The sequence below is a fragment of the Ctenopharyngodon idella genome, chromosome 17, assembly GCF_019924925.1.
Source record: "Ctenopharyngodon idella isolate HZGC_01 chromosome 17, HZGC01, whole genome shotgun sequence".
Classification (NCBI taxonomy): Eukaryota; Metazoa; Chordata; class Actinopteri; order Cypriniformes; family Xenocyprididae; genus Ctenopharyngodon; species Ctenopharyngodon idella.
Genome location: NC_067236.1, coordinates 2,953,780 through 2,971,560, shown reverse-complemented (window position 1 = coordinate 2,971,560; position 17,781 = coordinate 2,953,780). Strand labels below are relative to the sequence as shown.

At 37.1% G+C, this 17,781-nt stretch overlaps 1 protein-coding gene across 1 annotated transcript in view; it reads right to left on the bottom strand.

Moving 5' to 3' along the window:
* akap6 (A kinase (PRKA) anchor protein 6) overlaps positions 1-17,781 on the bottom strand; it is a 156,325-nt gene that overhangs the window by 84,161 nt on the left and 54,383 nt on the right. The window contains 1 exon segment of the mRNA XM_051868342.1: positions 15,688-15,860. Within this exon segment, the coding sequence (XP_051724302.1) occupies positions 15,688-15,860 (173 nt within the window).

Below are 17,781 nucleotides of genomic sequence, written 5' to 3'. Positions count from 1 at the left end.
TGGCTGACAATAAATCACATTTAACTAATCTTAATTGTCAAATGATTTTTATCCCATGTACTGTAAAATGATGTAATTTTGAGAGTAGGCAGTGTGGTCCACCCTATTTCACCAAAGTCAACTCAATTTAAAATTTGTGGACTCGCCACTGATCTAAATATATATATAGAGAGCTAAAATTCAATACACACATGCAAACTATATGTAATATAAACATAATATAAATGTAATATTATATAGATACAGATATATACATACTGTACCACCGAGACCCAGAGTCAAGCGATAACAGACGGACAGAGAGGGGTTAATACGGTGAGGAGAATCTCAAGTTGAGCTCTGGCAGCTGCTAAACGGCTCTGACACCTCACCAGCGTTCTCATTCCAACCAGTAAGCCACCTTCAAAGTTGCTGTCAGGTAAATGACCTTGTATTTCATTAACTGATAATTAAATGGATTTATTCCACTAACGGTTTTAATTAAAATGCTAGAAATATTGATTACCCCTATCATCTCTTCTCCCCCCAGATGAAAAAAGGTTGGAGAACTGTTTATTTAGAGAGGGGAGAGAATTAAATTAGATTGAATCTCTTAGAGACTTAAATAAGGCTTCTTACTTTTTCTGCTGTCCAAGCAGAAAAAAGGGCCTTCACTTTTTTGATGTTTGATGCAATTATTTTGAAATCCATTTTTGCTTACCTAAATATTTAATTAAAATATCATTTCAAAATATAATTAAATCTTCCCGTTTAATACGTAAGGCAGAGTGTCTATCAAATATTGAAGGCTGCCAGTGAGCGCTGAGATGTTGCGCTGTGCGCAAGGTAAAGCGAGCATAGTTACAAACGGCAGTAGTACGAAATGAGTTCTAGTTCATCTGGAGCGATGGGGCGGAACCGTGCTATTGTTCTAATGCATATTGGCTGTTGTCCCGAAGCCTCTGTCATCAGAGCTCAAAGATATTGCAGATACCGCCGCTACAGGGTCTCCTCGGCTGCTGATGGACAAACTAATTACGCATGAAATCAAATATGATTTGTTGAAGAGGTTCATGAAAAAAAACGCAATCTTTATAACGGAGCTCTGACACCTCAAGTCCTTAGCTGTGTGCACTAATGCAGCACAAGGACGCCGGGACTTATGGGTAATACGATCAAATCAAATGGGGCAAATGAAGAGTTTTGACATTTGAACGGAAAATATTTGACATGATCTATGATTTCTAAGTATGCAAGGAATAGTTCACCAAAAAATGTTCCCCTCCGTTATGTTGTTCCAAACCTGAATGACTTTAAACCTCTTTCTGTGTAACAAAAAGAAAAGGAAGAGGCAAAAAAGCACCATAAAAATCTCAAGGATTGTCCATGCGCTATATTCCAAGTCTTCTGAAGTTGTTTTTCCATAGGAAAGCAGAAGAAAAAAAAAAAACTACAAAATAGCACATCAAGATGTGTCTCACCAGGTTTGGCATCAATGGCAATCAATCACAAAGACCCACTATAACTAATAACATCAAAACGCTGTTGCATGGACTTATTTTATACTTTTATATGCTTTTTGTCCTTTTTTTTTAAATTGTCAAGATGAAAAATAAACAATCAGGGCATTTTCCTGAACATCTTCTTTTGCATTCCACAGAAAGGAAGGAAAGAATTTGGAACAACATGACAGTGATGTAAACAATTCTAAAATGTCCATATTTCTATTTCCTAACATTTTAACGAAGATTCAAATTAGTTTTCTGACCGTAACCCATCAAATCAGGAGTTTTCGCGTAAAATAAGAAAACAAGAAAATTAAATCAGTCAAGCTCACTTGTTTACTTCACGGGTAGTATGCAAACGTTAACGCGTTGGGGGGAAATTAGCAGTAATCAAGGTATTTTGGGTAATTCCAAACAATTAAGTGCAATTTAAAGTCAACCGTGTGATAGATAGAAAGTGTTTTTGTTGAAGAGAAAGTGTGGCTGATAAGTGGCGTTTAAGATTCAAGGTGGCTGCCTTACGCATAAACAGATGTAGAAAGCTGACAACAGAGGAAAAGAGGAAAGAAAGAGACTGTAAAAGGGTTACAAAAGACAGGGAAGTGACTGAGGAACCAGACGACTAGTGAGAGTGACATGAATGGCAATGGTTTGGAGTAGCTAACCCTGGAAAACCTACTACAAAACATAGAATACTTTGTATTTTAACTGAATTTGTATTATAATACCCCATTTCCTTTGTGAATGCAACATCATTCTCTGACTATATACTATTTCACATACTATTTTTTTTACAAATTGATCAAAAGTGACAGTAAAGAAATTTATAATGTTACAAAAGATTTGCATTTCAAATAAATACTACTTTCTATTTATTAAAGAATCCTGAAAAAAAAAAAATATCACAGTAAGCAGCATGGTTTTCAACACTGATAATAAAAAATGTTTCTTGGGCAACAAATCGTTATGATTTCTGAATGTGACGCTGAAATTCAGCATAGCTATCACATGACTACATTATATTTTAAAATTTTTAAATGCATTTAAATAGAAAACAGTTATATATTATATATATATATATATATATATATATATATATATATATATATATATATATATGTGTGTGTGTGTGTGTGTGTGTGTTTGAAGTATGCAGTATCAATATACAGTATGTGTGTTTGTGTAGACCCTCTTCAGGAAAACAAAAACAATCCAAGGCCAGTGGAGTGAAGGAACCAACAGTTTCATTTTCTCTCCTGCTGACTGTTTCTTCAAAAACCTGAGATTAAAAACCAAGAAATCACCTCACAGTCTTCCAGCACCCTGACTCACTCTGCAGGAACTCTCTCTCTATATCACACGGGCACGATGTCACATTTGATATGTGGTTATCAGCCCAGCTAGTGTTAGTACAACCTGCAGGACAGAGCAATTAGAAAATAATTTGTCTGATTGGAAAGGTACACTACCAATATAAACATCATTATGCTTAAGGTTATAGATTGGTTTTAGTATTTTGATCATGATTCCTGATGTGATTCTCATGAGGATTATATATATATAGAGTCTTCTCCCAACTATCACTATCAATAAAATGGAAAAAAGTTAAATTAAAAATTAAAAACCTACTATGGTGTCCTAGCAATTCATTGCCCTATCACACCTTATCGGCTATGTACTGAACTACACAGGGAGAAACCAGGAAAACTCAGCTCTGGATGATCACAGAATTCCAACGCACATGTGCAACAAAATTCCCGGGGGGCAGCCCGCACTGCAGCACAGCTGAACATAAAGGTACGGAAGCAGCTCGGATACAGAGGCCTTCACGAAGCCCTTCCCTGCGTTTACTTACATTTACGTCCAAGGACACTATCGCACAGAGTTACAATATCACAGCTGGAGCATAAATCAAAAGTAATCCCGCAGACAAGCCTCTCTGTGTTCGGAGAAAGACCGGCATTTGTAACTGCCACAATGCAGTAATGGATTTCATCGGGTTCGGAAAAGAAAGAGGAAACAACGGAATAGGATCCGACTTGGAATTGATAAGCGTGCATTTCTGATGAGTGAAAATGTCCCAGTTATTATCTGTGAGGCAGTTTTATTTAAACAAATAAAATGTGATGCACTTGGGTTTGTAAACGCTGGACCTTCAGTCATTGTTACTCTGAAATGTTTTGCACAATTTTGAGCATCACTTTAAAACTTTTAAAACTCTTTCCGTTTTGTTCATCACATCCAACACAATACAACAATTACTGTCCCGTTTCATCTAAAATATAACTAAGATGCAGCTTACAAACTTATGATATTCTAGATATACCACATGCCCACAAAATACAAACTTCACTTTGTGTTTGAAGTCAGTGTGCAGTGACTCACACAGCTTGCAAATGAAATGTTTATCCCACAATTCAATGCATTTGACTTTACCTTCTATTTACAGTGTCACAAGTGACCGACTTACTTTTAACTCTTTCTTGACTCTTTTCATGGGACTACAAAAAGTTTAGACTTTTTTAGATCAACTTAATTTAAAAAAAAAAAGAAACAAAATAATTTCTTGAAAATAGCAACTAGACGCCACTCGCTGAATTAAAAATGCAGCATAGTGAGATTAAAGTAAAAAAAAACAATACAGAGTACACTGCATGGAAATTATTTCAATTTTGTGACTTCAGAACATCTATTATACAAAAGTGTTTTATAATTCTAAAATTATGTTCAAAAAACAACACAGAGTAACAATAACAAATAGTCTTTTGCACCCACGTGCCCAAATAGACTTTTGAAGCACTAAAAATATGCTTGTGATATAAAAGTCTCTAACTAAATGATGAATAATGACAGTTTGTTGATGATAAACAATTGTGGTCCAAACAAAACAAAACAAAACAAAACAAAAAACCTCTTTAAGTCTTAATGAAAATCAAAACCTTCTAAAAACTTGCATTTGCCCTTTGATACTTAAAATCTCAAGCATATACAAACACTTTTCAATCAATCTGTCAGTCCATGTCTCATGGGCAGCCTCAAACCAAGGCCACACGAGACCTGCGGTATGCCTCAGGAGGAAGCAGTTTGTTTCAGTCAGAATGTGACACTCTTCACCTGCTGTCATAGATGAAGATTTATACCTGTCCCTTTTTGCTGCTTCGCATTTGTCAGTGGCACGTTTTTGTTCTGAAACAATCTCAACAGAAGCTACACTGCAAAAAAGCCCATTTTTAAACAATATTATGTCATGTACTCCAGTAGAAGTATGTAAACATGCTAAAAATATATATAATATATGGTTTTGTACTTTAAAGAGGCTATATTGTGCTCATTTACAAGCCTTGATTTTGTTTTGAGGGTCTACTAGAATAGATTTTCATGCTAGAATGTTAAAAAACATTTTTGATATTTTACATTGTTGCAGCACCTCTCTTCCCAGTCTTTCAATAACGCTCTGTTTAGTTCCAGTTTCTATGAAGCCCCTCCTTCTGAAAAGTGCAATGTGCTCTGACTGGTTTGCTGGACCAGTGTTTTGTGATTGGTCAACTGCTTTGAGCGTGTTTCGGAAATTTCACGCCCCTTACCATAACTGCTAGTTTCAGCACACTACTAACGAAACCCTTGACCCTTTTTCGCATATGCCTTGGGCGGGAATTATTTAAATGAGGAATATTGTTTGTGACGTGTTTGTTCCTGGAAGAAGATTTAAGACTACAATCAGGATGTTTCAGGGAGTTCAGTAACAGTGTTTACTTATATAGAGAATAACTTCTTTTGTGCTTTGTAACTTTGCAGACCTTTTTCATGCTCAAACAGCAACATTACAAAGAAATTAAAAAATGTAAAAAACTTAACAGGTCCTCTTTAAAGAACCTAGAAACCAAATATGAACTGAAGAACCTTCAAAGTGATACCAAGATTAATTATGATCTAAAAAGACTATTAAAGGTAGGGTAGGCAATGTTTTTTCAGAAACAGTGTTTTACTGGTTTAAACTCTCTTCACATTTTAATAGCACTCAATAATTGAAGTGGACTGAATATTAAAAAATGTTGTGCGCCGCAAACAACAGCCACCTTTCACAGTTCCTCCTGAACCAAAACAAAGAGCTTAAGCTGCGTTTACGCCATAACTACTGTAATTAAGAGATGGCAACCCGTGACGTTCGTCCTTGGAGCTGTTCACATCCTCGGACCCGAAATTATACGTTTCTATGGCAGCACTATCAATGCCGAAATGAATCTGAAGCAGTCAGGTACAAGTCAGAGCTCAAGTCAAAGTTGTTTACGTTCATTATTATTGTAATGTTATGTGCTTTGAGACATGAGGAAATTTAACGCCGTCTCTCTTGGCGCTTTGCAGACTCTGCTCTGGCTGTGCGCGTTGATGTGTTTTGGAGGAGGCGTAGCTTTGAAGAGCACTCTGAAGGGAGGGTGGGATCTTATGATTTCAAAGCTAGCTTGCCATTGCTAGCCTCTCTGAAATTGCTTACCCTACCTTTAAGTGGAAATGGTTTTTGATAAGAAGGTTCTTTGCTGAACCTAAGAACCATTGAAGAACCTTTATTTTTAAGAGCATACACAGTCTAGTATGGGCACCAATCCTGATTCTGGGTAATATAACATTTTACAAGTCTGAGCATCTGTCACAGCCTGTCGTAAAAGCTGAGGGGAATCATTATGGCTCATCAATGCATCCAAATGCACAGAACAAAGCGCTTGTAGCAGTATGCTACAACTATAAAATATACATACAAATATTTAAAGTAAGGCCCATGCATTTTATGTCTTCTTTCATTTTTTCTCCTATCACCGGAATATATTTCATGACTGAGGCTTCCTGCCTTCACCTCATCTTCCTGTTTTCCTTCTCATGCATGTCACCGAGCTCGCATACCTTCAGTGCTTTGGCCAGATTTCAGGAGAAAGAGATCCAGAGGGCAGACATTAGAATTTTATATCACTTCAAGACAGGGGAGGGAGAGAGCGGAGAACATGAAGTTCTTCTGACAGTCATCGAGGACACTGAGAAAATGATGGGATGTGTTTTTGTGCATCTCACCTGAGAGGCATGCTTAAATGTGCGCTCGTGATAAGGTAATTCCACCACACCATATTTCATTGCATGCCCGACAGCTTTATGTTTACCAGATCGGCCATAAGCATTACTGATTGAGACAAAGAGAAAGACAGAACATGTCAAATAAAAAAGAAATTTAAAAACACAAGAAAACATTTCCAAATATTAAAATTTTAAAATATCAAAATAAAAAAAATATATGTATTTTTTTCTTTTTCTTTTTCTTTTGGGGTGAAAACTGTCCTAAATATAAACAAAATTATATTTTGTATAAAATCACTTATATTTTTGCTAAAATGGATCACGGATTTTCACGACATCACTGCGGACTTCAGCTTCTCATCAAATCTTCTGTCCAATCAAATGCTCTCTAGAATCTAAAGCGTCCCGCCCCCTACATTATAAATAGACGCTGAAGCTGCGACTGAAATCGGTCACTTGTTCACACGTTTACTTTTTTCTACATGGTGAATTGCACATAGTGCACTATATAGGGGACAGAGAATGATTAAGACAGTGTAAATATGCTTTCCATTGAGGCGAATAAAGTCTGGTTTCACGTCAGTGTCACGCGAACCGCAGCAGCGCACACACAGTCTGCTCCGGTCTAGAGACGCGAGAGCACAGAGCGGATCATATCTGCGAGTCGGCGCAGACCACAAAACGTATCGGACCCATTTGGATTCTGCACAGAATGCTGTTTAAAGCGATATGGAGGAGATTAGGAGGAGAAACGGTTAGAGATTAGAAGGAAACTGAGGTTTTTCCGAACCGAGCTGTGATATAAACAAAACACTATTGGCTATTTTAAAAAAGGGGATTTAAAAAAAAAAAAAAAATCAAAGAATTATATTTTGCATACAGAAAAAGATGCTTATACTTTTGAAAGTGACATGTGAAGGCCAAGTATGGAATTTATCCATCCAGTTAGTGCACACACATTAGGAGTAGTGAGTATTAAACACACACACTGCAAACTGTGGACACACACACCCGGAGCAGTGGGCAGCCATTTTTGCTGTGGCACCCAGAGAGTGATTGGGGGTTAGGTGCCTTGCTCAAATCATCATTCATCACCTCAGTCATTTCCTGCCGGCATTGAGAATCTCTGGGTTACCAGTCTGACTCTCTAACCATTAGGCCACGACTGCCCCATTTGGCTTATAATTATGTTATTTATAAACAAAATTATGTTTTGCATAAAAATAACATACTTATATTTAGAACTACTTTTCATGTGAGAAGATCTTGTGAGATTCACCCCTATATAAAATAAGAAATTTGAATCAAACTCGTTTTCTGCAGAGCTGCAGGAAGCGAGCAGACGTTGGACTGCTTGTGGAGTTAGTTTATTCACATTTGTATCATTTTCAGCTGCTAATCCAGTATGCACTCTGCTCCACTGACTACAGTGTGTCTATAGCATTTCCAATATTAATAATACAGAGAGAGCGTTGATGCCTCTCAGATGCCTATCCGTCCTACCGAAGGCTTGTTAAATATTCATTGACAATTATTCCGCAGTGACTGAAGGCTAAGTGCTCGCTTCTGAGAGAGAAAGAGAGAGAGAGAGAACTGAGTATAAAGAGTCATGCAATTATTAATGTCCATTTTTCCAACATGTTCCTCAGTCGATGTCTGCGGATTAAAATCAAGCTCATTCTAGACACAGCAAGGCTTCCAGTCCCATAGAGATCTGGCTGTGAGCATTTAGCAAAATGTTCATGCAAGAATCTTAAAAATAAAGGTTCCCCAAAGAACCTTGCAGTGAAAAGTTATTAAAAGAACCATTTTTTCTAAGTGTAAAAACTCATTCTAATAATCATAAGAACCTTTGTTTCACTATAAAGAAACTTTTATGTATTGGAAAAGTTGAAAGTTCTTTATGGAACCATAGATGCTAACAAAGCTTTATTTTATGATATTAAAGGTTCTGAAAGGTTCTTTGGGAACTTTTTGAATAAAAATGGTTCTTCTATGGCATCACTGTGATACCCCCCTTTTGGAACCTTTTTTTTTAACAGTGTAGAAGGAAAAAAATCAAATAAGAGCCACATCAAAATATCACAGCACATTTATCAGATCAGTCTTAATCTGGTTTCGATTGACAGAGTTGACTAAACATCTACAGTCGTGCCGTCAAGACAGCCACAGACTGCGCAGGAAATGACAGTGTATACCATCCCTCTGCATTGTGCTTTCTTCAGAAAAAGCTCTGATTCCAATAATTACAGCCTAAAGTGATCCTTGTTCGCAAGCAAGTTGGGTAATCTTTGATCCGATTGCCAAGTGCAGAAAGCAGAATACAAATGAAAAAATAATACAATCTGGTTTATATTCCAGACTTTTTCAGGCACGATATAGCCAAAGGACAAGGGATGGAGGAAGAAAAAAAAATGAATTAAGTCACACTAGAGGAGTGTTTCAGCATAGGCTGGGGGTTTACGACTTCATACATGTCTACGGCTGATTGGAAAAACCTCATGTCTCCACGCATCCTTCATAAAAAATAGAAATTACAATATTCCAGTGCATCTCCCGGTGAACTCTGAAATTAGGACGACAGTAAAAAGACACAGGAAAGGATGTGGAAGGCAAAGGCAGTTGTGAGGTGCACATTTCACATAGCCACTTATTCAAGTCATGCTAACAATATTCATTGCAAAACACGTTGCTCGTACATCTCATTTGGAAGAAAAAATTAATATGAATTAAACCTTGTCTGCATATTAATTCATATCATTTGTGTGATTAAATATTTGAAACTGTCTGCAAAAACTAGGCACTATTAATTTTTTCATAAAACATTCATTTCAATTGTCAAACTGCCGCTGGCAACAGAAAAAAAAAAAAAACACTTAAAGAGGTATGTCAATTTTAAGTTACTTTATGAATCACAGCTCGAGTGCTTTTGCATGCTAATATAAGCAGAGAGACCTGGAATAAATGACTACCTATTTGGGTCCTTGATTATTTTTCATTTCTCATGTAGAACTTGATAAACATTTTTTTTTTTTTTTTTGGTTGGATGAACATTAAGTCTTTCGAAATTAACAGAAGTTCAGTTAAACAAGCTCTCATGAGTCTGGAATGGATTTGCAAACATGTTTCACGGATTCATTTTTATGTTATATTATTGCTGTTTGTCAAAGGAACCTTCTCTATTATTATTGCACATCCTTAGGGATTAGCGACTTTGAAAGTCTCTTATGCTCACCAAAGCTTCTTTTATTTAATCAAAAATGCAGTAAAACAATAACACTGTGAAATATATAATTACTATTTAAAATAAGTGTTTTCTATTTGAATATATTTTAAAAAGTAATTTATTACTGTGATGCAAAGCTGAATTTTCAGCATCATTACTCCAGTCTTCAGTGTCACATGATCCTTCAGAAATCATTCTAATATGCTGATTTCTAATATTGCTGACATTTCCTATTATTATCGTTGAAAACATTTATGCTGCCTAATATGCCTAATTGTTATGCATCTTAAAACTTGTGTCTTTTTTAATATAACAGGATGAACCATAAATACTTCAAGAACGAAAACGAAAAGCAAGATTTCTTGACCCAAACTTCCCTTTCACCCTAAAAATCTCAATTTACAGCATGTCAAACTTATAACTCTATCACACTGCGGCTAAATATACATCAAACCTTAAGAAGTCCAATTTAAATTCCCAATTTCTTAACTAACGTCAAATTTGGAGTGAACTCTACTTTTAAAGTCTGCACTTATAACACAGAGGTGGCCGGGCCGCTCTCCTGCAAAACTTTAACTGCCACCTCCTGTAATTTCATTTTCACCAGCAATAACCCCGGGTCACTTTTTAAGCATGGTGACTTTGATATACCTAAGACTGCTCCATATGCATGGCTGGGTGGCGTAGTGTGGCATGGCTGCTTTTAACATATGCCAGCGAACAGAAACCAGGCCCTCCCTTTCCCCCTCCTCCTCAGTGTGCCGCGCTCAGCGCAGAGCAAGGGGTGAAATAACTGCCCCAGGGCAGACAAGCTGTCTCTAAGGAGTCTCCGATAAGAGTCCTGCCTGCCTTATACATACATACATATGACAGCGGAGGAATATGCCACAGACAGCTGGCAGGGACTACACTCTGCCCGGCTGCTGCGAGAGGGACGGACGCAGATACTGCAAACTCTTCGGGCCATGGAGGAGGTCCCCAACAAGACGATAAACCAGTAAAGGGGATGCGTGTGGAAATTTTGACCCAAAAAATATGAGTAAATGTTAGAGCACCACGGCTCGGTTGTTAACCCCAGGGCGATTTTTACAAGGTTAGTTACAGGATTAGACTGGCTAGTGAGAAATAACATGGTCTAATCAGGGGCAGGGACTTTCAGGGTGTTTTCACACTTGCTTCGTTTAAGGTGTCTGAGAGAGAGTTTTGCAAGACTCCAAATGAACTAGAACCCCTTTAAAGTAAACTGAACTTGGATCAACTCAAGCGTCTACCAGTTCACATTAAATATGCATTGTGTACTACTAAAATACTATATTACTAATAAAAAATGTCCAAAAGGGCTTAAAGACCCCCTGTAGTAAAAATCATGTTTTTAATGTTGTTGTTTAATGTTTGTGTGGTGTTTTTAATGTGCTTTAAGACAAACCATGTGTAAATTCATCAGTCAACACCATTGCTGAGTATTTTCTCCTTAAAGCTGCAGTGAACCAAAGACAGTCTCAAAAACGCAGTTTGAAACTGCAGGAGGGGCGTTTTCTATCATTATTTTGCTGATTTTTAGAAATCTAGAGCAGCTGTCTGACTCTGAGATGGTGAACAGGAACATGGTTTGTTTAACATTAGCAACACGTTATTAGCTGTTTCATAACATACTCAAGCCAAATGCTAATCATATCAATTACCGTTATGTGTTGACTTTTATTCAAATTCTGAATAGATTATATGAAGAGTTCCATGACAAAAACCTCCATCTGACATCTTTTCTTTTAAATAAGCACTATTTACCAGGCTCCTATGTTTAGGTTCAGTAATTTCACTTTAATGACAATGAAAATGTTGTTATAATCATTGGTATTTAACAAATTTGACTGTGTTTTGCTGCAAAACCAGCTAAGTTCATATGTGTGCTTTTTTCGCAAAAACCTCTTTGGACAACAAGACAGTAAAACATCCATTTTTGTCACTTTTAAAGCAGCAAAAGGAACACTGTTGTGTTTACTTGCTACTTGCGAAATCCTGTCATTGCCACTGTAATGATGGACAAAACATGATTAAAAACTTGCAGCTCGGCAATTGAAAGGGGCGCATACGCACACCATCATTCATCTTGAAATCATATGATTCAGTTGGCGTCTTCTGATTGGCTCTTCTGTGCACTTAGACAAAGTGAATTGGCGTTTAGTAGTTTCTGCCAACAAACCTATATTTCTGAATAGGCTGATGCTGGGATTTAAAGGATTTGAAGCGAAAGTATTTGATGAACGCATACTATGTTCGCTCAATATCATTATCTAATTTATTATCTAATGCAGGCCTCACTGAGCCATCGGATTTCATCAACAATATCTTAATTTGTGTTCGGAAGATGAATGAAAGTCTTACGGCTGTAAAACGACATGAGGGTGAGTAATAAATGACATTATTTTCATTTTTAGGTGAACTAACCCTTTAAGGAGGACTATAAGGAGGAATGTTCTCAAAATTAAAAAAAAAAGTAACATCAAAAAGTAACACGTTATTTTACTATCATAAAATATATATTAAAGTAAAATAAAAGCTAAAATAATTTAGGGGTTTAGTGCTCACATATTTGATTTCAAAACAAGAACACGTCAATGTAATAGGCAGCGAATGGATTTTTCCCTTATAGGTGGAAAAATCTTACCAAGACAAGAACGAACACGTGTCACAGCCTGACATTCCCTCACTGAATATGATGGCACAAATGAACTCTTCACTGCACACACCTGGTCAACACATATCAAATATTACTCATGAATCCCTGCACATATGTAGGACATATGAAATCTGCCTGCCATCTATCCTTTCCTCATGTCTTGTGACATTTAGCCGATTTACACAAAGTCACGTGTACCTCACTGCGGTATATGGTAGTGCAGATATAAAAGAATGTCTACGTCTAGCAGAGAGACTGGCGGATTTGAGCATGACAATTTTCTCTTCTAAGAAACATGTTATTGAGAGAGGATTGTTAGTGCTTCATGCTGTTAATGATTGCCTCTCTCCCCACTTTTGTCTATGTAATGTTCCCCCTACAGTTTAATTAGAGGCGAATAACTAAATTAGACAGGATTCCCTCAGGATTGCCATTTGACCAGCATCCAGCCATGTTAAAACTTTATGGTCTTGAGAAAATAATTCAGACGGCACAATGCAAGACGTGGGTGTGAACATATGTTTGCAGCTATAATAACAAACCGTTATGGCTGTCGAGAGAGATGTGGCCTGCTTTGTACACACCTTAATGGCATTCTAGGGACAGACTTAGTGTCTCGGTGAGGCGGTATATATTACTCCTCTGACGGCGCGCATTGCTCATTTGTGAGCCGTTTTTTTAACCAAAGCAAATTAATGACAGCAAACGACACCTGTTGTGGTGAAGCATTAGGAATTAATAGCAAAGAGGGGGGCTTGTCATTGAAAAGAGCGCCTTGACAGCAGTTTCCAAATATTGTTTAGTCAGTGAAACAGGGATCTGAAAGTGATATGAATTCCCTGATCCTCCATTAAGATGAATCTATGGGCCATGTGGTGACCTGAGACAGGCTCTTTAAAGCATTTGTTTGAGTATTTGACCTGCGTGAAAGCACAAGTGCCCTTCAGTAAAGTTAAACATAGACTTTATAATGTCTGACGCAATTATAGAACATTAGTATAAGAAAAGTAAATGAAGATATATAAATGTAAACTTTAGTTTACATTAAAGTTTAGGTTTAAAAGAATATTGTAGATTATTTTCAAAAATGTCTATAAAACAATATATTCTAACCAAAGAATTTCTATGACGCCAGTAATCAGACATAAGACACATATAGTTAGATCCAGGCTCAAGATCCTACATAGACCCATATTCACAACCCCTGCCCTCGACCTACAGGATCCGCCCTGATTCAGACAGAGAGAGATTTGTGGCTCCTTGTGTGACCTTCCCACAATCCTCTGGCCTGTCTCTAATTAGGCAATGCATCCGATCATCATTAACAGCTCTCAGATAATGAATCACTCACCCCTCTCTCTCTTAATTCGCTGTAACCAAGCGGCTAATGGCTGTCAACGCTGACTGATCACACTGATTGTGGTGATTTCTAATTGCAACAAAACAATTTAAAAGCACCCCGATTATTTATGTCGGTGCCCACAAACTGGAAACAAGTAAGGCCTTGTTCACATTAGGAATGTTCAGAATAACACCTACTGTTTTTGAATGAAATAAAGCAGTTATGTAGAGTATAAGTTTTCTGCATGCATTGAATGATCTGCTAAATTTGCCAAAATGGGCAATATACAACTAAAGCACACTGCATGGAATACTGTATCCCACAACGGGTTCAACCTGACGTTCCATTCCCAACATAACCAGTAAAGAGGCAATAACAGTTTTTAGCATCTTTCTTTCTTGACTCAAAAGGAGACATTTGCACACAAAATTAGATTAAAAATGCCAAAGAATGAACCTCATTGGTTCTCACACGTCAAGCAAACATGCTTGAGCTTCCATTTACCACAACTGATGTGAGTTTATGTGAATAAAAGCCTAAATTCAATCTGTTCATCATATAAAGTGATCGTGTCTCTTCAGAAAATTTGGAATAAACCGCTCGATTCATGTGGATTAGTTTTACGATCTCTTTATGAACTTTTTGAAGCAACAAAGTGGTATTTGCGTGGACTGTCAATGGAGGGACAGAAATCTCTCAGATTTCATTAAAATATCTTCATTACCTTCGTGTTTCAAAGATAAATAAAAGTCTTATGGGTGTGGAATGACATGAGGATGATTAAATGATGACAGAATTTTCATTTTTGGGTGAACTAACCCTTTAACTTCTAGCCTTTCTGAAACTTTCCTTCATATCGTTTTTTTTTTTTTTTTTTTTTAAGGATTTTTTGCATTATATGCACAATACTCTGTAATGTGTTACTCCATTTTAAACACTGCCATAGATTATTTTGCATATTTAATCCACTTTTATGTTAACATTTCGTAAATAATCCAAAAGTGAAAACAGATCTGTTCTAATTACGTTTGGTTCATACTGCACATTTTTGGTAATGTCATCTGAGTATTTTATGCATACTAATATACCGTATCCTGCTGAAATAGTAAAAGCAGTTTCTTCATATGCTATTCCGAACATAACCACAGACTGTCTGAGCAGCTAAAGAAGAAGGGAAAAGACAGAAGAAAGAAAACAAGAGAGAGAAATATTAGGCAACTGAGAGAGGCCCTGGCATTCCTGTTTTCTGTAGATGAAGCAGAAGAGATTACGGAGCAGAGGAGAATGGGAGATTGTGCCCTGGTGATGCCGATGCTCCCAGGGGAAATCCAGCTGAGATCACGCTGTTCCTAAAGCTGCTGTTCTCGCACACGCCAAGCACAAACATAAACCCGCCAGGCCTCGCTCTCAGGGCCCGGCACACAAACACGCCACCTAATTGGAGTGCAATTACCCAATCACAATTGACAATTAAACAATGAGAAATTGGTCTCCCAAATAACTAAGTCTGCAATTACACATTAAGTGTGAAGTATAAATTGAGTCTAGCGCGTTGCTTCTAAAGCATAATTGTGTGTGTGTTTGTAAGAGCTATCAAACGTCTCATGCTCATTTACGGACAGAAAATTCTCATTCGCATCACGCCTATGGCGTGTACCCTGCCCTGTTTCCTCCCTAAAAGGAATGTCTCACTGCAGAGCCTTTCCTCGAGCCGTTTCTTATGGAAATATGCGGCGCTCCTCCGCAGCAGAGCTTGGCCCTGTTTGTTTATTTTGCTGATCGAGCAGAGCATGGCCGTGGGCTACTAGAAAGGAACTGAGAGCCGCAGACAGATGGAACGACTCAGGCTTGGGATGCGGGGCTGTAACGGGCTTGACAGTGTCACGTTTGGCTGTACCTTGGGGCTGCCGTGATGACTGCAAGTTTCCCGCTCTTCCTCATCCCACTCGCTGGACAGGATGTGGGTTTTGATGGCATCCAGTGTGCGCAGCATCCAGTTGTGCTGACGGCGGATCTGTCTCTGCAGCTCTTGCCACTGGTGGGATATCATATGGAGTATGTCCCGCAGCCCTGTGAGCACACATAAAGAGATACTGTAAAGGACATTCACACAAAACGCCATTTTGTGGTTTAAAAACGCAAGATGCAGATCAGTGGAAAGAAAAAAAATGCAAGATCTAGGAATGCGTTAAAAGTTCAACTTCTTTTAACTTGAGTGCCGTGTTTTTAGAATGCCGTATCATGTACAAGATGCTGCAAAAGACTCAAGCGCAACGGTTAAACATGGCTGTCTAGTGCATGTTTACATAGAAGAACAATGGAAAAGCAGCGCAGTGGAATTCAAAAAGGCATTCTGTGTGAATGGCCCCTAATACTCAATGCACATGTTATAAATGCAATGGTGTAGTGGTTAAAGGTCTGTAATCCAAAGACTCTATGTTGAAAATGAGAGAACAATCATTGTCAACTTAACCAAAGGCCTCTTCTTCTAAATTACTAATTAAAAATTATCTAATATAAATGTACTAGTTACTTCATTTAAGCATCAGCTAAATACAAATGAAAACTATTAAATAATACAAACTTCACTAAAATAGATAAAACATTGAAGTAATATACAGTACAACCATGAAAACCAGTAAACAGTGTGAAAATAAACACAGATCTTCATTATTTACTGTACACATTGTGTATATTCAAAATGGCATGCTGCTAATAATTTTTTATTGAATAGTAGTATGTATACTGTGCAAAGTATGCAATTTTTTATCCTAATACACACTGTGTGGAAAAGCATATCCCACAATGCAATTAGTATGATCTTCTATTTGCTTCTATTTTTAGTGTGACAAACTGGAGCTGATATCAGCCACTTCAACCATTCAACTTTATTCATTTAGCAGTCAGCAAAATTTTAACTTTTTAACACCAGCTGTATCATTTGTCAAAAGAATAGCTTATTCTGATGAAAAAAATTCAAAAGTAAAAAAATATATATTTACATACATAAACCTTCTAAATATTTTTTAACACTACACTTCATGTTGTGCCTTAAATAAAAATATTGGACAAAGAATATTGGATATAGATAAAGTCACTGTAACACATGGCCTCTTGTTGCTTACCATCCTACTAAAAAATATAAACATACATACTGAACATATGTGCATTCAAAAGTTTGTGGTTGTAAGATTTTTTTCTGATGTTTAAACTCACCAAGGCTACATTTATTTAAAATTTAAAAAAAAATACAGCAAAACACTGTGAAATATTTTATTATAACTGTTTTCTATTCTGATTTGAATATATTTCAAGTGTCACATGGCTCATCTAATCATTCTAATATGCTTATTTGATGCTCAAGAAACATTTCTTATTATTATCAATGTTGAAAACAGCTGTGCAGCTAAATATTTTTGTGGAAATCGTAATACATGATTCTTTGATGAACAGAAAGCTTATTTTAAGAACAGCATTTATTTTATAAATATCTTACTGACCCCACACTTTTGAACGGTTAACTTTGGGCAATTCAATATAACAATGAGCAAAGATGTTTTCACACAAAGTTAGGTTTCAAGATGAAAAAACTATTTATTTGTGAGATGATAACTGGACACTACTCAATTAAATACTAAGTGAGATGATGTAAATCTTAATGCATACAGTTTCCATTTCAAAAAGTAATATGCAGTAAACAATATGTATTTCACATTATGCGGTTTGCTAGTATACCATTCTGAACACAGCCACTGTTCCAGGCATATATGTGCACACCGCTAATGTCAGCCAATGGGCAGAACACCCACTTAAACCCTACAGTGAGATTTTCTTGCCGTCCATCCGGCCCGTCCCACACATACACATCCCCCTACAGTTGTTTTTAATGAGCCTTTAATGTGCTGTGATTTAACCATTTATCACGACTCACCCTTAATGATCCAACAGACGCACTTCGCTTTCTTTTTTCCCTCTTAAACTCAAACACATC